This window comes from Manis pentadactyla, chromosome 2, assembly GCF_030020395.1.
Source record: "Manis pentadactyla isolate mManPen7 chromosome 2, mManPen7.hap1, whole genome shotgun sequence".
Classification (NCBI taxonomy): domain Eukaryota; kingdom Metazoa; phylum Chordata; class Mammalia; order Pholidota; family Manidae; genus Manis; species Manis pentadactyla.
The window spans coordinates 197,982,765-198,008,301 of NC_080020.1; the positions used below are offsets into that span (position 1 = coordinate 197,982,765).

Sequence of the window (25,537 nt, forward strand, 5' to 3'; positions counted from 1 at the left end):
TTGCTTCTGGAGAAAGGAGACAGAGTTGATGATAAGGGTGGGAGGAAGACTTAGATTTCATTGCAGATGCTCTTTCATATTGTTTGACTTTAACATGCACTTATACCTTTCCAGCTAAAAAACGTATCTTCCTACCAATTGTTAATAGTTCGTAGTAAATATTTATGTCAATTTGAGATGCTTTTTTTAAGTGAATAGAATATATGTGTACTGTTAATTTGTGCTATCCCAGCTAATTTTGAATCTCCAGCAGCTAAGATATATATACTACCAATGACTTACATATTTGTGTTTTACAGAGTCACATCTGTTTGGGAGAACAGTCTCCAGATCACTACAATTTCTAGTTTTGTAGGATCATGGCTTGGAGCCTTCCCTATTCCACTTGATTGGGAAAGACCATGGCAGGTTGGTTTCTGCTACTTAAAGCAGCAAAATAAATATTTGTACAATGATAGTAAAACCAATGAAGCTAACTAGTGTGTATATGTAAATACTAGCCTAGCATCAGTTAAGTAAGGATGCCAATTTTCTCTATCACTGTAATCTAGGCAGCTTCTTATTGAGGCCTGTCTCAGTGCCACAGGCACCCAGATCAGCCTGGTTCTACCTTCCAGAACTCTTTTTTTTACATGTATAGGTGAATGAACAGGCTTAATTGTGAATCTGTATAGGAATTTTTTTAAAGATAGGCTAGAAGTTGCAAGAATTCCTTATTTTCAACTTTGATATTCATTGCCTTTGTGGTCTTAGGTTCATATTTTCTTAACTTGATTTATGGCCAAGTTGAATGTTGATCTTGAAGTATTTTTTAAAAGCATATACCAAATTAAGTTTTGAAACAGAGATACGTGATAATGGAGGAAGCTCATCAGTACCAGGGTTTTGTTTCCTTACACAATAGGATACAGCTAATAAGCTAGGTAGAGCACTAAGAGGTAAGGGTTTTTATCCCCTTTTTACAGATAAACTGATACCTAGAGGACATTTAATATTTCCAGGGTCACTGAGCTACCAATGGATATATCTTTGCCTTAATTTTTAATGGCTTTGTAGTATGCCATTATATAATTATCCAAAATTTAACAAATTTACTATTGATCATTTAGGTTATTACCAATATTTTACTATTATAAATAGTACTATGATAAATTTCTTTGAATCTTTATCTCCATGGATTTTTCCTATTATTTCCTTAATTTCTCCCAAATAGAATTGTGGTATTAAAAAAATACACTATTTTCCCACATGAAGATAGTTTTTTTTTCTGATTGCAAAGACAGTATACATTTTAGAAAATTCAAACAATATTAATAATTATAAAGAAAAAAGTAAAAATTACCAAATCTCCAACCACCAGAGGCAACCCCTATTTGTATTTTGGTGATAATTTTTGCAGCTCTCTGTCCATGTGTGTAACTATTTATATATGTTAATTTTAATCTGCTTATTTCCTCCCTTTAGCCATATATTGTGCTCATTCAGTGAAAACTTACATATATGTAATATTCCATTAGTTGGGTAAAAGCATATATCAGTTTTTATGAATGGACATTGAGATTGTTTACAGTTTCACAATTATTTATTGTTATTACTATGGTATTACTATACTAAAACATACTTTTGCATATTCATTCATTTTTTCCTTTAGTTGTAATTCCTAGGTATTGAATGACAGATTAAAGCTTAGCTTGTATTTCACTTTCCAAAGGCCCTTGAGGGGTCTGGATTATATGTCTTACACTTAACTGCCTACATAAATCCATTCTTTATGCTTTCTATATTCTCTCCCAGACAAGTTGTTCTTAGATATTCAGTAAATCTGGTGGGTTTGGCCTTCCCTATATTGGTTCTTTGTGTTATAGAAATCCCTGGAGGTTTGGGGTGTGTAGTGTCACTGATATCTTTTCCAAGGTTTTAGTACTTCATTAATAAAGGTTTTCTTTATACTTCCTTGACCATTTCAGTGATCACTGGGAAATGGGGACTCATTTGCACTCAAGTTACAATCTTATTATGGAACTTAATTTCATTCAAGTGTCAGTGATTTCTAAATTGGAGAAGGGCAATCAAAATCATTAAAAAGTATAAATAGAAAATTGTTTTAATCTGTAGTAGAATAATTACTTTTAGATTCATACAATTAAATCTAAATACAAAGTATTGATGTATATGACATATAATAATATAGAATATATAGAATATATAAAGCACCATGGGCCATCAGCATTAATGAGTTGGCATGGTAATGTGCAAGTAGCATGTCAGTTTGCATGTAGATGGAATACTGAAGGATGTGAAAATTTGGTATCTTGCACATTTAAATCTTCTGTTCGTAAGACTATGCATAAATAGAAACTGAATTATGAGTAGTAGATGATGTTTTTGTAAAATCTTGATGTAGGTTTGCATAGAAAATATGTATGTTATTCACAGTCCAGTTATCCATTTTGGATTGTTCAGCCTTTGGGCTACTGACTCTCATTTTTGTACCTCAGTGGTTGTTTTATAAGAGGTAAGCTGGATCCAAATGCATGGTATCAGGCTTTTAAAATTAATATAAAGTTTCTATTTGAATTAATGACTTTTAAAAAAGATTTTCTAGCTAGCTAATTTGAATCTGTAACCATTGTTGGCTTCATTAAGAATGTTTCATTCAACTGAAATATTACTGGTTGTTTACTTACCTTTACTGTTGGATTGTTTTAGAGTGTTGCAAGTTAATGACCCACTTATTCACTATAATCTTTTAAAATTATGATACGTATATGTTAGTGGAATGATAGAATTGAGGTATAATTATCTTATGTTCATGTAATAATCGCCTGCTCCTCTCCCTTCTAGCAGTTATTGACTGATAAACTAGAGAAATTATGAGTTTCTTTTCTTTTTTTTTACTTTTTTATTTTCAGCAAAGTGTTTTATTTTGTTATTCTTAAGTCTATAACCACACAAAATAAGTACCCAGTGTGGCTCTTGGTGCTGACAGAATCTGCCCGAGAAATAATAAGCTAGAAAAAGGAATATGGCATTACCTCAAAAATGGAGATTTTTCCTGAGCAGAATTTCGTGAGAAATTTTGTATACACTTTATTATCTAAAATATAACATGTATTAGGAGATTTTACTTCTTTGCTCCATGTAGCCCAATATAGATTTGATACATTTGTGGTAAAGCAAGCTTTTCTGGATTGTTATCTGGTTTTATTTATTTCCTAGTCAGAGAAAGAAGAATGTCTGGTTAAGCAAGTATACCTTCTTTAAAACCATACACACAACCCCACAAAAACTTTTACATGTTTTAGTTCGATTTTCTTTACTTTGAACTCTAATCTAACTTTGTATATAGTTTTTTGTATACAGTTTCAGAGGCCAAACATAAGATTATAATAATGTGGGGTCTGTATTGAGCAATTTCAAGCACATTTATATTTTTTAAAAACTTTCATCACCAAATGACCAGAAAGACCCATTGAAAATATGTACTCAGTGAAAAAGCTTTTTTACATACTGATGTGAATTTTAAATAGTTTGAAGTAATGACAAGTGACAGAAGATACTAGGCATCTTTATAGTTGGAGGAAGCTTCCCCTTTGTAAGAGGCAACAAGAGGATTCGATTTAAAAGAATATGGTAAGGTTGCCATCCACTACATTGTTGGTCATCTTTGTTTTTTTAAAAAAATATTTTTTAAAGTGATTTTGCCTCTCTCCCCTGCCTTAATTATTTGCCTTTCAATATAGCAAGGAAGTAAACATTTAAATTACCCAGAACGTAGACAGTCTTCTTCACTCCCAGAGAAAGTTTATAGTTATAGTTACTGACAAAATACTTTGTGGAAAACTTTTATATATTATAATTTGATGCTTTATCTGTGTCATTAAGTAACTATTCAGTACATATTTGTTGAGTTCTTAGTGTGTACAAAGCACATATTTTATGTAAGTATACTTAAATACTACATAGGACTGGAATTTATAACAATAATTTAGATATAGATTCAGATTTAATAGAATGTAAATATTTTGTAGAATAGATAATCAAGAGCTTTCATCTGGAAAATGTTTTAATCTTTTTAAAAAATGAGCTAGTATTTCATGTTATAAAAGAAATTAATGGGAAGTTAAAAAAATGTTGGTTATTCTGAGCAAAGGATATTTGCTGTGAAGTTTTTAAACCCACGTTTTATTAGTAGGTAACAGGTAACATAATTAAACGTTCTAGATCAGATTACTGGGTTCAAATCTTGGCTCTGCCACTTGCTAGTGAGGATAAAATAATATAATCCTCATAAAATATTTAGTTCAGAACCTGACACATAGTTACTGCTTAATGTTACAGGCCTTTATGACTTACAAAAGCAGTTTAGCATTCCCAAAAAATGCAAATTCCATTATGAGTTCTCAAAGTGTTACGGAGTGTTAAGTGTCTCAGTTTGTTATTTTATTCATTCTGCCCGCAGCCTGTCATCTGGTAGAATGAACTGTTTATTCATTTTTCTCTGGTATTTAGGTATGTAGGGAATTTGAATTTCACATAACTTCCAGTCCTGTCTGACATTTGAGATAGCAGTAGAAAGAAAATGTAACATTTGTAGATCTTTGTGTGTACCAGGCATGGGGCGTGCCACTGTCACACAAGTACCTTTATCCTGACAATCGAAGTGCCAGGTCAGTGTTTTTTACACATAAGAAAATCCAAGTGTGGGGAGAGGAGTACACATCTTGCTGAACATTACTTGGCTTATAAGAGGAAGACAGGATCTGAACTTTATTTTGTTCATTGCTAGAGACTCTGAAACAGCTGTTTTTTTTTAATGGCCATTATTTAGATCTCTTTGGAAAAGCTTGAGTAGATACTATATTGCATTTCTTTTCCCACATAAGAATTTCATTTAAATGCCCTGGCCACTCTGCTGCTTGTACATACTTTAGACCATGAAATTTAATATATTTGTACGAGAGTATATGAAGCTAATTCCAAGACTTTTGTGCCTAGAAAGCCCACAAATGCCTTTGAATTCTGGACTTCAATGTTACTGTTTCCAAAAATGGAATTAAACTAAATAATAAAATCTCTTCTGAGCATGTTTCTTATAAAGTTAAAACCCAAAGTTGATTCAAATTGTCTTTAAAACAATTTAAAGTTGCTTAAAAATATTTGTACCTTTTTCCATCAGATACCAGAAAAAATGAGACATTGTTATATTTTAAAATCCTTTTTTTTTTCCTCTGGTTTTAGCAGGTTAAAAAATTCATTGTCTGTGAACATATATTCATTTTCTAAAGTCACAGATGCCACAGATAATTCATTCATTGAAGCTGGAGATCATAGGGATTATAACCAAATGAATTACTGCAAATAATGCTAGAATGAGGGATAAAACTAAGGTTATGGATTTACTAGAAAAGTTGCATGTTTTTAGGTTAATTGGTATTTTTTACCAAAGGTATTACAGTGTTTTAGACAGTCCACAGTAAAATACCAATTTATATAAATGATTTATATGTTTCGAGTATGGAAAAAAAACTCCACAATACTTAACTGACAGAAAATTATTTTGGATGTAAAAGGTGGGTTTATTGTAGGGTAGTCAGGTGACAATGCTCTGCTAGTGGAACTTTCATGTGAGAGAGAACAGTGCTGGCCAGGTTAAATGCAAATGATCTTGGCAAGGAACATTTAGTGTCACTTTGACAAGAAGTTCCAGACAGGAGATTACACACCACAAATAGATAGCTCTTCCTAAATGTGTACTCTTAGTCATAGGAAAGTGATAGAGTATACACAATTAGTGCAGATTTACAACTAGATAAATGTTTCCAGATGAGTAGATTCATCTGTACATGTATTCCTATATCAGACAATAGCATTTGCTTTAAGAATATCTGGAAATCATATCTCTTGCAACCAAATTCAAAGATAAATATAAATTATCATTTAAAACTAGTAAAGTGTCAGCAGGCTTTGAAAGATGAGTTCAGTTTGTCATGCGAATGCAAATTTGTGATAAGCATAATAAACAAAACGAACATATTAAAAAGTAGCTTGTGAGAAATCTAGAACTAATTGCCTGGGTTTTTTTAATCTTCCTTTTTGATCTGAAAGCCAGTAATCCTAATGGTTGTGAGTTGTTCTAAGTGTTTCTACATGTTCTGATTGGCAGACAGGTCAGTTGCCTCAAGGTATCTGTGATGGCACATACCTTTCCAAAAATTATAATTACATTGCAACACATATTTCTAAGAATTTGTTATTAAAATTTATCCAAAATTAAATAATCTTAGTTTGCACATTATTGCTTGTTTTATATTAGGGGCTCAATAAATAGTTTTGAATCAGTGGAATCATTCATATGAGACTCTTAAAAATGACACAGATGTCTAAAACCACTGTACTTAATGCTTCTCAAAATTTATGAAACACAACAGCTAGGAGCAGGAATCACTCTTCTGTTTCTAAATTGAGGCTACGTATGGTTAATATAATGCAGTGTGTTAGATGGCTCTTGGGAGTTTTCTTGTAAGCTTTATACTTTCCAGACATTTCATGTGAAGAACAGCTTGTATGAAAGATGATTATATTACAAGTGCAAGGGAATAGTTCCTTCAGAACAGTATAACATTGCTCATTAACTATTTTATTTGTTCTAAACTGCTGGTTCTAATTATTACCTAGCAGTGTCACCTACCTAAGAAATACTTATATTAGTGGCCATATAATTTTTTCAAGTTAAAACACACAATAGAGAAAATGATACTGATGCATGGTACTTTACAGCTTTCATGACAAATTTTAAAATACAATAATAGGCCCATGTTTTTAGACAAGAGATAATATTAAATTTTGCACATTGGTAAACTGAAGCTCAGATGTTAAAAGACCTGGCCAGTAAGTGGCTGACCTGGTCCTGCAATTCAGATAATTCTCACTCCACTGTCCAGGCTGCTTCCCAGAAAAGCAAAATAAAGCTCCCAAGCAATATATGAAGTACTTTAAAAGGCAGTCTAATGTTTTTGTATAATTTTAAAACATTTTGCTGATATTTTAAACTAATTTTTTCTTAAAAATCATCTAATTTCAAATACCTGATCATTTTAGGAAACCTGCAGGAGATTATAAACTGCCATAGTCAGTGACATACCAAACTAGCCATTATATGGAGTATCAAAAACTTGTGGGTATCATTTTAGTGACACATCAATGTTAAAAATCTATTTGTACTTAATATGTATTAAAGAAACAAATATTGTGCATATTATAATTAAGCAAATATATTTAAGTTGTTTACTCTCAAGTCACATAACTACAGATAAATGCCATCATTAAAATTGGTCCTTAAGATTCTGAAGCCAAAATATATAAAGGGTCACCATATTTGTTTGGCCAACTAGAACAGTTAATATATTTGTTAGGCTAGAGTAATGAAGAATGGGGATTCTTAATCAGAAGTCCATAGATGGGCTTGAGGTTTGTGAATGCCTGGCAATTAGATTATAGATATATCACACATATATATATATTTTTTACACATATAAAATATATGGGTCATGTTTGACAAGAAGGAACCATGAATTCTGTTAGATGTAGGTTTTAAAAAATATTTTGTAAGTACTTAAAATTCTGGCAGAATTTTTTTTTAAATAGAATCAGCATTAGAGATGGTGTATTTGGGGAATGATGGGTGTTCTAGATTACAACAACTTATTCCATATGTATCCATTTGGAATATGGACTAAAAGATTAGTATCAATTATAGCCGGCATGCTTTGGTCACTTGTACTATGTGTCAGATACTGTTATAGGTATAGTTACACATACTGCATAGTGCCTTACCTCATTTAATCATTGCAGCAACCCTGTGAGGTGAGTTTTATAATCATTTTGCAGATGAGAAGCCAAGACACAAAAAGTTAGGTGACTTGCCCAAGCTCACAAATTTAAGTAATGGCAGTCAAGACTCAAGTCCAATCTAATACAAAAATCAGTGTTGTTAATCACTATTCTGTAATACTTTCAACATACTTTGAAAAATACTCAAACACTACATAACTGTACCAGAACATTTTCTTACCTAAAACGTAAGCAGACTATAGTAATGCCTGGTCAGAAGAGAGCAGGTAGTCTTCAGGTAGAAATTAGTTTGTATAATATTGAAATGTCTTTCAACCAGCAATTACATTGATTTCTTTAACAGAAAACATATAAAGTTATATCTGTATTATTTCTTATTAAGAAGTTGTTTTTTAGCTTATTAGGGTGCAATTGTTTTATTTCTGAAGGAAAAATAACTTAATTGCTGGTACTGTGTACCCAGGCCCTATAATTCTAAGCCTTGCTTAATGCTGATTATTTTAAGAGAACATTGACCTTTTTTAAATAATGAGAAATACATTATAATAAGGAGTCATTTGATTTAGAGAAAGGATAATAGTAGTACTCTAAGCAAGATACTTTGTTCACATGGTATAGCTACTCATTTTTTAAAATAGGTTTTTCTTTGTAACAGTAATCTTAATAATTTTACCCAGTTGGATTTTACTATCTTTCATTACCCAACAGGGTTTTTCACTTTTATTTAGTGCTTTAAAAATGTTTTTTTAATTCATAAAAAACTGGATAAAAAGAAGATGGTCACTTTGGTGGCAAATGTTTGTGGATGACTTTCTTTACAGGAATGTATTTGTTTTGAATTTTCTATTTTCCTTAAAAACAAGATAATTATATACAGCTGTCTCAGATTACAATAATTTGGAGAAGTGTTTGCAGCAATGCAGTGAGTTGTCTGTTCAATAGATGACACCATGTTGTTTTTAATGCTGCTTGTGGCATGAAGAATGTTAATAGGGGCATCTCTATGTGAGACAAGGAAATCATTTTAAGTGGAAAACTTCAAGATCTAATTATGAAAATACGTGATTAAGCCAGGACTATTTGACAAGTCGTTATAAATTCTGTTGCCATGGTGTAGTTTTAATTTGTTCATGGAATTATAAGAAGGTTAGTAGGAAACTGCTGGAGGAAAGGTTATTAGTGGGCAACCTCCCTCAGCTCCTTTCAGCTGCTGCTTTTGCCATCCCCATCTTGGTCTACAGAGATCGGGAGAGTTGCCCTCATATGAAGAAACCCTCTTTTTCAAAAATGACTGTCATGATTAAGGACTACTTATTTCAGGAAGACCAAGCTGGAAAGTCTGACCCATCACTAGCAAACAGTCTTCAAAGCCAGTTCAACATTTTAATTTGCTGATAGCATGGATTTCTCGAGACATTGAATAACAGCAAGTGTTCCAAGCCTTAACCCCTCATTAGACAAAACATTTGCCAATATTTATTTCATTTTTGGCATTCCATTGGAGGTGAAGTATGGTAGCTGGTTAAAGAATGTGTGTGATGTATATGTATGTATGTATTTGGAAACAAAGAGTCATACTGAAATTACAAAGTGATCTGAGAAAAATTTAGTAACCAAATTGGAATTTGTCTGGGATTATTTTTCTCCTTACACTTTGACAATGCACACTTGAATGAAGTGCAGGCACTCGCACTTGGCCAGTGATGGATAGACTCACAGTATTACAAACAGAGGAATGAGTATTATCCCAAATGTTTACACTGGGTTTTAAATAAAAACTACTAAGGTAAGAAGTTCAGTGCTTTACATAAATAGTAAACTATGCATATTATTTTATTTGTAACCCCATGTGTTAAGATGGAATGCTGTTAGAGTAACAATGACTTAAAAAACAATAGCCAGCAAACCAGTACTTGATTTGGTACTTAATAATTAAAAATCAAATGGAAGCAATGCCTAAAGTAACTAAGATAATTCAACAAGGGCTAACCTAAAATGTGCCTTTAGAGACAGTGTGAGTTAGCAAAGTATTAAATAAGCTTTCAGGGAGCCCCTAAAATTATTTTTAAGAACTTCTATATGCAAAAAATACTAGCTGTAAGTTTTCTTTTAGGTTCATTCATTCATGACTTTATTTGAAGCAATGTATTTGCATTCACTATGAAAATTCATGTTGATGTTTTTGAAGTACTTTATTTCCCAGATATTTTACTACTTTGAACTAGTTGTTCCAGTGATTAGTCTGAATTTCTCTTGAAACTTAGGTCTTTAATGAAGACACGCTACAAATAAGGCAGTTTTCTACAGTCTGCTTATGAATAAGAAATCTTTGGTTTTTAAAGTGGCAGGAAGGATTGAGTGCAAAAAGAAATACTAAATAATCAAAGCACTGAAAAGGCTCTTACTAAGCAATGGGAAACTCCAAACCCCATCAAGGTCAATAGAGTACCTAAGGCACCTCAGGTTCAGGCAATACAATCATCTTTGCTTAGAGTTCATAATAATATATATACAGGATTTTTACTATCTGAAGAATGCGAAGCTGAAAAGGTAATGTTCAACAATGATTACTATGAGTAAGAAAGAAGAGAATCATAAGTTAATAAATGGGAGAGATGTTGGAGATCATCTGTTCTACTTCCCATATTTATAGATAAGGAAACTGAGGCCCTGTCAAGAAACAGAGGTATGTGACACCAGAGTTTGTTTCCAGATTCTTAGTCCATTTCTTTTAGGACAAATTCTAGATTTTAACTTTCATCGACTAGTAAACCAAGTGTGAAGAATTTCAGAGATGTGAATTTGAGGGAAAACTCCCCAAAGGCAAGGTGGAAATGTATACACTTTACTGTCTTAATTCCTTTGTATCATGTGTTGAACAATTTAGCTAATATATTAATTGATTTATACAATTCCTTTCAAGTCTATCTAAAAGTAGACCAAAAGTTAAATGAGAAAGTTACATAAGATTCCATTTGAGCATACATAAGGCCATGGTACTTAATGTGAACCATCACTTCTTGGGAGAAGGAAGACATCCGCTATCCAGTTCAGAGAGAAAGTTCCTGACTAGTTATCCAGTAGACTCTCCACTCTTTAATGGGGAAGATGATGCTTGTATTTTTAAAAATCTCTACAAAGCTCACACACAAGACAGTACATCCTAGATTTGTGACTGATATGAGCAATTAAGGCGGTCATTTTCAAGTATAAAAGTTTAGTGTTCCATTTCCCAATCTGTGCAATAAGATAGTGGTAAGCTCAGGCCAAGGAAATTAACAGAAATTTACCAAGGACATAAAGAAATCATAATTTAGGCAACAGCAAGTTTAAATACAGGAAAGTCTGGGAAAAAGAATTATGGGTTAGATTATGCTTCTTTGAATTGCATTAGTTTGTTCACACTGAAACTTTTCCAACACTATTGTCTGTTGCACGGCATTTGGAATAAGGCAGATACACAGCAGACCAAACAAAGAAGCTTCATTAGGTAACAGAACTAGAAATTAAAATGGTTCACCTCTAACACAGTTCTATGGCCTGTTTCCCCAGAGAAAGATTAGAAATGGCTCCAGTACACCAAATAAACTTCACAGATGAACAAAACAGTTTTTAAAGCAGAGCCTTTTACCTAGGGACCAATGTGCACTGCTTGTGGATGAAATAAATCAACATTACTTCTGGCTTGATATAATATTGTGAAATGTAACATGGCTGGAGAAAATAGGTTTTTAGAAGCCAGTATTTCATTTAACTTACACTCCTGGTATATATATATAAGTTGTAGTTCTATAACTTCAGTGGTTCCAAAATCTACATCTGAAAGGTAACATCAGTTTTATTATGGAAGCAGTTGCTTTGTTATAAATTCCATGTAAAACACTTGAATTCTAGGTCTGTCTCTTTAACACGATTTAGTTTCTTGTGATTTGGTCAGCATACACATTTATCATTTCATTTGATATACAAGCCAATGTGGAAATGAAGAAACAAAATTACCAACTAGTTCAGAGAGCTAAATTGAGTCCAGGATTGTGGCAAAGTCTGACCCAAAATTTTAATTTGTAATTTTAGCATGTATCTCATGCAGTTTGGGGAGCATCAAACTAAATCTACAATCGCCAGAAGCGTTGTTACAGTTAAATGCACATTAACTAAAATGTGTACATTTTTAGTGTTCATGATAAATGCAGTTAAGACCTTATTACACTTTTGGCATTCTTTAAGAAAGCACATTAAGCTTTAATATAGAAATGTTTAGGTTACACTTAACTTGTGCTCAGGTGGTAATAAAACATCTGTTCTTTCTGATCTCATACATTCTCTCCTCAGGTATGGCCCATCTCCTGTACACTTGGAGCGACCTTTGGCTACATGGCTGGCCTTATTATTTCGCCACTCTGGATATACTGGAATAGAAAGCAACTTACATACAAGAACAATTAATTGAAGCAAAGGGAGAAGATATTTCTTTGTGCAGATTCCATAAAGACTGTGCAGAAATGCATACGGTCTAAGCCAGGCAATTCCATTCACAGCACTGTTTTTTATGTAGTTACAACATGATGTGATTGTAGCTTTTTAAACTATGAAACCCCTGAGAGATTGTACCTTCTAGTTGAAATAAAGTATTTATAATAGATTGTGGCTTCAGATGCTGTTTGCTGCTCTTGTACCTTTAAGAAACATTCTTAGTGAACTTGACAGAATTCTGAGGACAGGGTCGTGGAATTTTTTTCTTTCAAATTTTAAACTGCTTCATTCTCAGAGGTCTGGGTGTAGCTGTGGCATTTCATATGCTTTCTGAGAGAAATGGACAGTTCCTTGGCCATGGAAGATGTTTCACGTAATCAAACAACAGTTTATACATCTTGATCCTATTCTTTTTTTTACTGTGTGTTTCTTTGGAGTTAAAATGGCTATGATAGCCTCATCAAAAACAGTCTTCAATCCCTTCTGGGTTAAAGCTGAACATTCCACATAGCAGCATGCTCCTATCTGAGAGGGAGAAAAAAATTACAAATATATAAAATCTTTTTTTTATACAATTGGTATAACACAAAATACCATTATAAGGAAAATTATAAAATACAACTGCAAAAAGCATGAAATCATCATCCACATTTATAATACCCAGAGATAGCTAACTGTTAAAATACTAGTATATATCCTTCCAGACTTTTTCTTTGAGAAATTTCATCCCTGAAATATTTACTAGGTACCTACTATAGGCCAAGCACTGTTTTTGGTGCTGGCGGATGTCAATGAAATGAACAGAAGAGCAAAGTCACTGCTGCGTGCCGCTCTCATTTGCTTAAGTTCTACTGGGAGAGGCACACAAAAGAAGGAATAATAATAAAGCTGATGGTGGTACAGGCTCTGGAGAAAAAGCAGGCAGAAGGAGGGAGATGGAGAGTGCAGGGGGCAGTGGTGGTGGAAAACTCAACCAGGTGAAGTGTGTGTGAGCAGTGAGGGAAACCTAGGGGGAGTTTCCAGGCAGACGGAGCCACAGGGGCAAAGCCCTGGCAGGCCTGGAGTGTTCAGGGAATGGTAAAGAAGCCCAAGTGACCAGAAAGCAGGAAGGAGTGGCAAGAGATGAGTCAGTGAGGTAGCCTTGAGGCCACACTATAAGGACTTTGGCTTCTGCTCTGAGAGGACCTATTCATTCATTGAAAATTTACTGAGCATTCTCATTTAGCAAATGAGAGAATGCACCAAGGAACACAAATCTGTACTCTTATGAAGCTTGCATTTTAGAGGGAAAAGACCATGAACTAGCAAATGCAAAGGCAGAAGGTCAGATGGTAGTATGTGGTCTGGAGAAAATTAGGGGAGGGACATAGTGGGGACAAGTTCAGGTCTCATTGAGAAAGTGATATTTGAGCAGGGACCTGAAAGGAGTGAAAAAATGAATAATGTTCCACAGGGAAGAAGAGTCCAGGCACTGGACCAGAGTACACTGGTCCAGAGGTAGAAAAATCTGGAGGAATGGCAAGGAGGCCAATGTGCCTGGAGTACAATGAGTTGCAGAGGCAGCAGGGGCCTCTACAGCCATGGTAAGGACTCTGGCCGGTATTCTGAGTGAGCTGGGGAACCACTGGAAGATTCTGAACAGAGCAGTGACCTGATCAAGCTTATATTTTAAAAGACTCAGGCTGCTGTGTTGAGAACAGACTGACATGGGGCACAGAAGCAGAAAGGTGAGTTAGAAGCTGTTCTAGTCATCCAGGCCAGAGACAGAGGAGGCCTGAACCCAACTGACAGAGGATGGAGGGTAAGGAGTGTTTGGATTCTGGGTGTATTCTGAAGGTAAAAGTGTTTTGGTGTACGGTGGGCTGTAGAGAAAGAGCAAGGTCAAGTGTGACTTTTGGCCTGAGTAACTGGGAGGACAGGCTTGGAGGGTAAAATTAGGAATCCTGTTTTGGAGTGTTAATTTTGAGATGCTTAGCCCAACACAGATGGACTTGTTGAGTGACTGGCTGAATAACCAAGTTAAGAATTTAGGGAAGAGGCCGGCCTGGAGATAGAAATTTGGGAATCCAGTAATAGATCGTTCAAACCACAAACTGACAAGCTCACCTAGAGAGCTCTGAGTGTGGATAGAAAAGATGTCCAAGAAGCTGGATGCTGGTCCGTGGGCCCTCCAGCATTCAGAGGCAGGGAGATGAAGTGGGGGAGAGGCCAATGAGGGGAGAAAAACCAAGACAGGGTGTTTCAGGAAGCCAAAAGAGTGTGTCAAGAAGGAACCAACTGTGCCCAGTATTGCTGACGTGCCTAGAAATGGGATTGTATTGTTTTGTAGCCACTTTTTTTCTTATGCTACATATAAATATGAACATCTTAATAGATATATTAGTATAAAATTTTAATAGATACATGGTTGGGTTTTTATTTGCCATTATAAGCAGCGCAGCAACCGTGTAGCCATCTCTTTAAGCACATCCCTAACAATTTTCTTAGGATTAATTCCTACCCATGGAATTGCTTGATCAAAAGTATGCATGACTTTAGGGCTTTTGTATGTTACCAAATTGCTTTTACTCAGCAACCAACAGTACAATAGAGTGCCCACTTCTTTGCTGAAATAGTGGCTATGTAACTAATTTTTTTTTTTGCCAATTTTATAGGTGGAAACTGAACTTATATTTGACTACTAAGTTTGAACATATTCTTATCTTAAATGGTAATCTGCATTTTTTGGTGAATTTTCCATTGATGTTCTTAGTCCATTTTTCTACTGGGGTATATATTTTTCCTACTAATTCATATGCAAGGGGTTCCTATATCCTAAGGATATGAAACCGTTTTCCTGCCATACATGTCAACTTTGTTATATGACTTTTAATTCTATTTCTGGTATTTAATTTATTAAATTTTTATGCAGTTAGTCATCAGTATTTTCATTTATTACTTTTACCTTTATGACACTTAAAAATTCCTTCTCTCTCCCAAGATTACAAAATTGAATACAGAGAATTTCTAGAGCAATTTATTAGTGAAGCTAGTTTATCTTTTGCTTTAGGAAAAACTGTCCTCCAAAAAGTCTTCTTGCTTTCTTCTACTTCCTGATGGCACATTTTAAAAGACCTTATTAGATTCTGTGCCCACAAAAGCCCTATTAAAGTCACAACATCTGAAAAATAGAATCCAATAATGTTAGGGCCAAATGGAGAAAAAGGGAAGCCTAGCTTTGGGGCAAGGAAGAGTTACCAGTTAACAGGTATTATGCACATCCTACTTACACACTTTTTAGAATGCTAATATTTTCCATCTTTTAATAAAAAGACTGGAAGAAAATTCAATCCTTTTCATACCATGCCGTAATTTTTTGTTTTTCACTGCAGATTTAAACTGTCCTCTTTGGCCACATCCCGACCTACTCGTAACCAAAGACAGCCTGATTTGGTACAGTAAAAATCTTTACATGATTAAAAAGGGCTTAAAGATCAGCACCTTTTTCTAATGCCTCATTCTACCTGTGACTAATTAGGAAGATACTGCCGCCAGCACAGCACTTAAGAGCCTGGGCTCTGCAGCCAGGCCCTGACCAAAACCCAGCTCTGCCATTTTATTACCTGAGGGATCGCACAAGTTACCTGACATCACCAAGCCTCTGTTTCTCTTCCGTAAAATAAGGAACTAGTCAGCCCGGCCTCTGAGTCAGTGTAAGGATTCAATGCAATACTGCATGGGAAGCACTCAACACAGGGCCTGGTGTACAGTAAATACACACAAATAAATGCTTCTTTCACACTTATTTTTAAATTCTGTATCAGTTCCATTACCTCTTTTGCTAGTTTCTGTCCTTGTTCCACACATACAGGTTTTTCTTTCATATCATTCAGTCTTGCTAAAGTTTTGGGGTCATCTCGGAGATCAATCTAATCAAAAGAAGGTCAGTAATGTCCCATGATATTACGTCTTTAAAGATAAATCAAAGCATATAGTCCCATTTAATCCCAAATACCAAAAAAAAGATTAAACCAAAGAACTTAATTTTAAAAACCAACAAATATAACTGCTTATTTTTGGCACTACTTTTTCCAAAAATGTAATAGAACTGATTGTAACTTGTAACCAAGATTAAACACATACATCATTTGTTAAACTTCAGTACCGTTTGTCTTAGCCCAACACCACAAGATAAGCCAGAAAGATGATTCTTAAATGGATAAAATCAAAGCAGCCATACCTGAGTTCCTATTAATAAAAAGGGTACATTTGGTGCATATTCCTTAAGTTCTGGTACCCACTCCTCTTTCACATTTTGAAATGAGGCTGGATTTACCACAGAGAAGCATATAAGGAAGACATCAGTCATTGGATAAGATAAAGGCCTCAGACGATCATAGTCTTCCTAAGGAAGAAAGAAAATTCTCGTTATTTCCATTTACAGTTCTTTAGTAATAATATGTACATTAGATTACATGGCCAAAGATGCAAAGTCAGCCCATAGTCCACAAATGGAATGTGTATGGTACTCTACATAAAACAAGGTAATTTCACTGTTCTTTGTTATTCTTCCTTTTAAAGTTACTAGTGGGGTAAAAAATGACAATATCACTAACAACTATGATAAAACTTCAGGAAATACATTGTGATTACTAAAGCTATCACCAGAAACATTTTTAACTGAAAAGTTTAAGCAAAGAATTAATTATAGTTGGATGCTGTCTAAGTATTATAATTTGTAATAACATATTCTGAATGTTTACTCTGTGTCAGGTACTAATCCATTATTCTCTCCCATGTATTACTTATTTAATCCTTGTAACAACTAAATACCATTATCACTGTTTTGCATTTGAGTAAAGTGAGGCCCAGAAATTAAAATAACTTGTATAAGGATGTATAGCCAGTAAGTAAAGGAGGTGGGATTCAAACCCTGACAGTTTTATTCCCGAACTTATGCCTTAACCACTGTATATCTTCACTGAGACCTTGAATCTTTGCTTTCCCTGTTTATATAGTTTTCTTAATTATATGTATGTGTGAAAATATAAAGCTAAAAACATATAGAGTAAATCCTCAAAAATCCCTTTCTTCCCCAATTTTTATTCCCTTCCTAAAATGTAGATGTTTTCATTTGTATCTTCCAGTCCTTTTTCTATGTATGTATTGCCTATAACTGTACATATTCAAACATCTGTACATAGTGGAGATTGGGTAATCTATGTTATCTGCACCCTTCAGTATGTCCTGGAGATCTTTCCAGACCAGGATACATTAGATTGCCATATAATCTTAAACTGCTACTTTGAGTTCCATTTATTGATGGCTGTTTCAGTATTTATCACACAAGGCAGTGAAAATCCTGTTTGGCTTAGACTATTTCCTATGACACAAAATTCTGTTTATTTATATTCTAGTGAGTGAACAGAGTCAGAATTTCATTTTTGTTGTGGCTAGATTCTCATCTGATTTCAAGGAAACTTTCTTTATGGCCTAGGCCACCACTCCTCTTAAATGACCCATGTCACTGCCAGAACTACCTGAATGTGGAACTAAAGGAGTATTAAAACGTCCTCCACTCAGTTTCAACAGTAGAGTTGTCCCTCATGGAACGTGAATTCCTTTCATGTCTTCTGACATTTTTCTTAATGTAACATTCAATTCAAGCCTATTAAAAAAATGTTTCAAATTCATGACTTTGGAATTAACTCTTCTCTTTTTCTGTGATGCTTTCAAAAGGCTCACCTACAGTCTGGAGCTGGGGGAACTGAAAGAATTCTCAGGTGCTGGCTGTTACAGGAAGAGGGGGAAATGCAACCCTCAACCCTCTTTACCCTTTATTTTTAAAAGAGGAGGCCTCTAATTGATTTTGAATAAAGCATTGCTCTGGTGCTAAGAAAGTATTAATGAAGAAATCACATAGGGTGAAAATGAAAAAGGTTGCATCCCAGCCAGTGACTCTAATAAGACAATTACTATAAAAAATATAATGTTTTAAAAAATGAGTTTGAATGTTTACTAGTATGACTGGGTGCCTTCAATACACTTTCTGTACTCTACTACCTGTTTCAAAAACTGCATGTCCATAAGGGGAAATAAAGGGACAGCATTTAGTCTCGGCATTCTACTAGCAACTCAAATTTCCTGAGCAAACTTACACCTTAGCATGGTCAGAGAATGGGATGCTCTTCTTAAAAATACCTCCTCATCCATATGTAGACATCCAATTTTCACAGAATTAGACTTGAGGATACTATCTCATAGGTTTATGAGGAATTCATGAAATAATGCAACTAAAGCTCTCGGCATATTGCCAGGCACATAAAAGAACTCTTCCACTGCTTTCACATAAATTCCTCATCCCACAGGAAAGATTCTCCTAATCCTCTGCAAATCCAAGCAGGCTTCCCATCAGTCCTACATCTGTCCTAACTTTGCATCTTTCTCCAACCACAGAGAAGAAACTCCTTTAGTGAGAAAAAAAAATTTCTACACTGGCATTAAAACTTACAAATCAAACTGGCATCTCTTGAGGACAGTATAATTTTCAGGGTAATAAAAGAGAATATGCTATATTATTATTATTATACCAATTAGTCATTCTGGAACTCAAGACCCTAAAGATTATGTAAAATGTAACACCCCCCCAGAAAAAAATCAAGTTATATTTTTTAATGAAAATTTTACTTCTCAAGCAAATTTGTCTCATCAGGAAAACAGAATGTGTACTTTTGCTCTAGAAAGGTATTACAAGAAATAAAAAGTAAGTGAATGCAAAGTTCTCTAGAAGTGCTTAATAATATTAAATCCAAATATTCTACAGAACATAAGTTTGTTGTATGGATTCCTTTCATAACCAAAGTGAATATTGACTTCCTCAGTGAGAGATATGTGGGCACAAAGGAAGGAAATTAATCATTTCTAGACATTTGTTAAATTATAGATTTTGTTGGAATAATTAAAATGTGATGGACTTGGGTCATAAATTATCAAAACAAAGACAAGTGTGTTTAGAACTCCTTGGAAAGAAGTGTTTCTAAGTCTGAACTATCTAAAATGAACTCCTCCTGCCTATAGTCTCCAGCTAAATAACTGCAGTTAATATGAGACCTTTCTGCTTTCATCCAGCCTGAGTAATTAGAAGCCTAATAACAGACAGCAAATTAAAAGAAAAAATTATCCCCTGTGCATACTGTACCCTGTGTCATATGAAATTGTTTATAACCCCTGTGAAGTATCTTGAATGAACTCAATGTGAAAGGAAGATTTGGATTTGAGGATAAATAAGCCAAGCATGCTGACACTTTCATCTCCAGCTGTGTATTTTCAATTTGATGACAAAATGTGGAGCAACTGCCCTTACTTTTAAATAGCCACTCACCGAAATCAGAACTTTTTAAAGCCAATTCTCTTGTGTCCTCTTAATTAGCAAGTCAATTATATTTTAGTTTAAAAAAAGAGTAGATATTTAAATATTTCAGCATGGTAACTGGAACGCTCTCAGGAACAGAGAAACATGCCTTACCTCAAAACCATGAAAAACAATGGTGAGTTCGGTCAATGGAATGGTTGGACTGCTTAGTAAAATGTTAGCTTCTTACTGACTGGCTAAGAACCAGAGATATAAAATATAAAGTTTTTTAAAGTGTGTTCTGGTTGCTTAGTGATTAACTCTCCATTCTTGTCAGGAGTCCTTGATCTGTGATGATGACAACCTTAACCCCTGAAAAACACAGCACTTACAACTTGTCAAGAATCCGCAGATGATAAGAGAACAAAGAAATGTGCTCTGTGAGGAAACTAAAGGCCTGCGCGTGCAGCAGAGAGCTGTAGCCAGTGCCAGTCAGTCGGGAGATTGCTTTTTTTACGTACAGCTCAGCCAGCGGTGCCCCTGAGCACCCCTATATCTGCACTACCCTGTCTCCTTTGTGTAGACCTGGGCTCCCTCCTGCATTTGTGAATTCTATTCAAAATGCATGTTTTTAGGATGTATATGCCTAGTTAAAATATGTTTTTCAAACATATACTTTAAGCAAAACCACTCAGGATGGTGTAGGCCTTGCCATACTTTGTTACCTGGAATGCTATCCGGCGCTGGTCATTTAAGTCAATAAGGAAAGATCTACTGACATCAGGTTGCATGGAAGATAGTGCTGTATGTATTACGGATATATACACACAAAGAAAAGAAATAACTGTTCCCTATGGAGTTTACTTTAGTTGGGAATTCAAGGCATACATTTATAAAAAGATAGTCATATACATCATCAACAAAACAAAAAGGCATCCTACAGTATGGGAGAATATATTTGTAAATGACATATCCGACAAGGGGTTAACATCCAAAATATATAAAGAACTTACACACCTCAACACCCAAAAAGCAAATAACCCGATTAACAAATGGGCAGAGGATATGAAGAGACGGTTCTCCAAAGAAGAAATTCAGATAGCCAACAGACACATGAAAAGATGCTCCACATCACGAATCATCAGGGAAATGCAAATTAAAACCACAATGAGATATCACCTTACACCAGTAAGGATGGCCAGCATCGAAAAGACTAAGAAGAACAAATGTTGGCGAGGATGTGGAGAAAGGGGAACCCTCCTACACTGCTGGTTGGAATGTAAGCTTGTTCAACCATTGTGGAAGGCAATACGGAGGTTCCTCAAAAAACTAAAAATAGAAATACCATTTGACCCTGGAATCCCACTTCTTGGAATATACCCAAAGAATACAACTTCTCAGATTCAAAAAGACATATGCACCCCTATGTTCATCGCAGCACTTCTTACAATAGCCAAGATATGGAAGCAACCTAAGTGTCCATCTGTAGATGAATGGATAAAGAAGATGTGGTACATATATACAATGGAATACTATTCAGCCATAAGAAAGAAACAAATCCTACCATTTGCAACAACATGGATGGAGCTAGAGGACATTATGTTCAGTGAAATAAGCCAGGTGGGGAAAGACAAATGCCAAATGATTTCCCTCATTCATGGAGTATAACAATGAAGCAAAACTGAAGGAACAAAATGGCAGCAGACTCAGAGACTCCAAGAATGAACTCGTGGTTACCAAAGGGGAGGGGTGTGGGAAGGTGGGTGGGGAGGGAGAGAGAAGGGGACTGAGGGGTATTATGTTTAGCACACATGGTGTGGGGGATCACGGGGAGAACAGTGTATCATAGAGAAGGGACACAGCAGATCTCTGGCAACTTGCTGCACTGATGGACAGTGACTGCATTGGGGTATAGGTAGGGACTTGATAATGTGGGTGAATGTAGTAACCACATTGTTTTTTCATGTGAAACCTTCATAAGAGTGTATATCAATCATACCTTAATAAAAAATTTTTTAAAAAAAGAGAGTCATGTATATGGGAGAAAGAAAAGATTAAACTAGAGTGGATGAATATATTAATGCTCAATCCAAGAAATATTAATAAGCACCTCCTGTGTGCCCAGAATGGTGCCAAGTGCAACCATCAGGGATGTGAAGGTAGGACAAGGTTCAGATGATATTTGGCTTATAAAACCACTTACAAACATTTGCAAAGCTCTCCTATAAGATGTCTTTATGTCAAAAATAAGGCAACGAGTTCAAATGATCAGTGGCTGCCACAAAGGGCCTGTGCACCTAACCAGTGCCTCACAGACCTCAAAGCCAGAGGCTAGAGAAGAGCCTTCAGTCTGATGTGGGCACACACACAAGGTTAGCCCCAAGGGGGAGCATCTGATAGGCAGGGAAAGACACAAACATCTGTAACAGTCTCAGCTCTTAGGGAGCTCACAGTAAAGACAAATACATGTGAACACTGTATTATGAGTCAGAATATGGCAAATACCGAGAATTACGGTAATTAGGGGACGCTAAGAAAAGCCTTAGAGGAGGCAGCACTGGCATTGTGCCTTACAGAGGAAGGATCCGCACAGAGATGACCTACTTGCAATGGGCCTTGGTCAAGTCACTTATTTCTTAAAGGCTTAGTTTCCCTATAAGCTAACTGGAGAATGTCAGTAGCAGTTGCTTTGAAGAGCTATAGGAAGGTATTATACTGCCAAATAATCCAAGATGTTACTTTGACTTAGGAAATAGTTATTTAGCAAAACCTACATGTTTTCCTCTGAAACAACACAGGAGGAGAAATAATACAGTAATTCTTTTACAGACAAGCCCCAGACTTCCAAATCTGAAACAGCTTCTGACCACTGTAAGAGAATATAAAACATAAGACAACTAAGTGAGAATGCCCCTGACAACTGGTGGCTTGTGGCACATGAAGGAGCAAGTCTGTCACCTGCAGAGCACACAGTGGGGATATCCATCTGAAACATCTGCTTCTAGTAAGAAACCCCAAATAAGTATTGGGCATGGCTCTTGAAACACTCTGGCCCCCACAGGGTGCTATGCAGAAGCCAAGAGGCCACATGGCTGCAGCTCGCTTCAGACGATGAAGGTGTTCTGTCATAAATCAAACTTATATATTAGAAACATTTCTACAGTAATTCTTGGTAATAGTCTATGAAGCTTCATTGTCTTTGTGTTGTCTTTTTTGTCACTTTTGAATTCATTTTGTATTTAACTCTGTGAAGTGAAAATCATATTTCACTGCCTTAAAAATAACTCTGTTTTTCAAGGAGGCTGGATTGGGTCCCTTTGGGGAGCATTTTGGTAAGCTTGGTTCAAAGTGTGCCAGAGATGAGTTTACTGAATTTGTCTAACACCTCCTATTAATGTTAAAGAAAATTGAGGAGAAAGATTTTTTTAAACTGACACTTGCTGTTTTTTTTTTTTTTACTGACATTAAGAGGTAATTGCTTCTCTAAAACTTCAAATACTTGGCTTTTATTCCCCTTTTCTTCTCCTTTTAAAAAAATTTTTGGTTGTGAAATGGTTATTTATAAACCACTGGCTTTATTAGGTCTTATTAAAAATAATTCTTGAAATTGAAGGTTTAGCTTCAAATTTTCAGCAACTGTCATCTTCATATAGTCAGTCAGTCCCCCAATTTACAATTATTTGAGAGCTAGTGGACCAGATCTTTGGCTTCTTTTCCATCACTATCTTACTTTTGACTACCTCACTGATCAAAGTCATGTTTAGACTGGCTGGAGAAAAAGGAGAGAACATTTAAATGTGGTGCAGCAGAACGACAACCAGCTAGAGAACTCATTCTGCCGTGATCTAACCGTGCTATTGTGAACCAGCACTTCCTCATCTCTAAAAGGAGGACTGAACTAGATCACCACGTCACATGGTTAAAAATGCACCAGCTAACACTTTTTACCCTTGTGAGCAGCCCTAGTAACAGATTTAATGTGGGAGGAGGTTCAAACTACTGGATAAAAATCAAGTTTTAGGATTCTGTTTTATTTAAGCTGACCCCACAAGACAGAGGATCAAGACTTAGCTAAATATGGCCTTTCGGCTAGCTGCATTTCTCCATCTGTGAAGGGAGAATAAATATAGCATACACATGTTAAGATAAATGAGAGAGCTGGTCAAGTGTTTTGAGCTCTTCAACAGACAAGCCTGACTTTCCAAAAACAGACAAACCACAACTTCAGAGCCAGTGCACTTTCTTTTTTGCACAGTGAGATGACTTCTTTCATTGTGAAGAATTCAGAGCTGCAATTCTACGTTGTCTGGAGCTATAATTACAAGTCTCTTTCACTAAAACAGGTCAGCTGTCCTAAGGCATGCAGACGAAGATAAATGTCAGGTCACACTGCCGTGCAAGATACTCCTTTTCTGACTTTTTTGGCACAAATCTCATGTTGATGGAATATTCACTCATTCATTTATTCCAATAAAACCTGCCAGCTAGGTGCCAAGAACTGTGTACAGACCGTGCTCTCGGGGAGTGCGCAGCATGAAAGAGGACAGGCAAGCGCCTGTCAACAAGGGAAGTACTACTCTACATGTAGAGGGACATTTTGGAAATGTTGGGGGTAGTTCTGATTGTGAACATGAATGGGGAACTCTACTGACCTTTAGGGGTGGGAGCCAGGGTACTATGTAAACTGTGTAATGCAAAACAGTCCCAGGCAGGTCCCTCCTGATTTGTGGGTGTACTGCTAGGTGTTGATAAATATGAAAAACCCTTTTATAGTTACCTGAACCTAGGACCTGACTCTGTTACTATAAAGGCACAAAGTGCCTTTTTTGCACAGCTTTAATGAATTTTCTAGAAAGGTAATTTCAGCACAAACTGAAGGGAAAAGGTAGACTGCATTTTATTTTATTCAAAACATTACAGGAGTTGCTCCTGTTGTAGAAAATCGTACACCACTGGCAACACTGCCTCTAGAACTAGAATCTGAACTGCCAATAAAACACAACTGTACCAGCCAACATTTGCCACTGTTGCCTTCACAGTAATTCCACCCACAGGTGTAGGCACTGGACTATTTCTTTATGACTTGTAAGTTAGGAATTTAATACTGACATAAATATTTTTATTATAAGTTACTTTATTTTTATTTCTCCTTCATATTACTGCTATAAATATTACTACTGATTTAAAATTATGCATATAGAGAGGTTATATTACCTCTAGGTTTCATTTGAGGAAAAGTAAAAGAGAAATATTCATTATTAAAAGGGGGATGGGTCTGATATACTTGAGTCACTGAGTCAGACATTTAACAAATTTGGACAAAAATGACTATAAATGCAAACTGGCATAGGTGCAATGAAGGGAAAGAGCCTGGTACTGGGAGAGAATAACCAGGATGGCCACCTTCAGTGTAGGGGGTCAGGGAAGACCTTTGGGAGGGAGAACATCTGACCTGAGATCTCAGGGACGACCGATGGAGCCAAATCCAGGATGGTGCGCTCAAAAGCCCCAAGGCAGAAAAGCCAGGACTGACACTGAAGGCCCTGGCAGAAGGCCAGAGGGACAAGGTGGGGCTGGAAAGGTAGCCATCCAGGATCATCAGAGTCTACTGCAATGGGAAGTCATCAAAGGGCTGAGAGAAGGAAGTCACATAATTTGTTTTATTAAAAACAATTCAGGCAGCTTTGTGAAGAATGAATTAAAGGCATGCAGGAGTACAGGAGAAAGATCATGGCAGTAATTCAGGTGAGAGGAGATTGTTGGCTTGGATGAAGTGGCAGCAGCTGACAGCTAGAGAAATGGTGGCTTCTAGCTATATTCTGGAAGTAGACTCAGGCTTGGGTGGTGGGCTGGATGGGGGCCTAAAGGTCAGAGAGATAA

General features: G+C 35.8%; 2 protein-coding genes and 1 long non-coding RNA gene across 5 annotated transcripts in view; 2 read left to right on the forward strand and 1 right to left on the reverse strand.

Annotated features, from left to right (window-relative positions):
* The window catches only part of PIGF (phosphatidylinositol glycan anchor biosynthesis class F), a 31,337-nt gene extending 18,841 nt beyond the window's left edge, over positions 1-12,496 (forward strand). For 2 of the 3 annotated variants that reach the window (XM_036925854.2, XM_036925852.2), the window contains exons 5-6: positions 300-408; positions 12,187-12,496. In XM_036925854.2, the coding sequence (XP_036781749.2) occupies positions 300-408; positions 12,187-12,300 (223 nt within the window). In that variant the 3' untranslated portion in view covers positions 12,301-12,496. Of the gene's footprint in view, positions 1-299; positions 413-12,186 lie in introns of all 3 variants that reach the window. The other variant, XM_057497245.1, reaches the window with a different exon arrangement.
* The window catches only part of RHOQ (ras homolog family member Q), a 35,980-nt gene continuing 20,109 nt past the window's right edge, over positions 9,667-25,537 (reverse strand). The window contains exons 3-5 of the mRNA XM_036925856.2: positions 16,547-16,711; positions 16,140-16,235; positions 9,667-12,852 (exon numbers count right to left, since the gene is read on the reverse strand). Coding sequence (XP_036781751.2) covers positions 12,697-12,852; positions 16,140-16,235; positions 16,547-16,711 — 417 coding nt within the window. The 3' untranslated portion in view covers positions 9,667-12,696. The remainder of the gene's footprint in view (positions 12,853-16,139; positions 16,236-16,546; positions 16,712-25,537) is intronic.
* LOC118932427 (uncharacterized) lies at positions 12,862-20,527 on the forward strand. Its single transcript, XR_005032774.2, has 3 exons — positions 12,862-15,037; positions 15,699-15,759; positions 19,995-20,527. It is a non-coding gene; the product is annotated as an uncharacterized LOC118932427 (long non-coding RNA).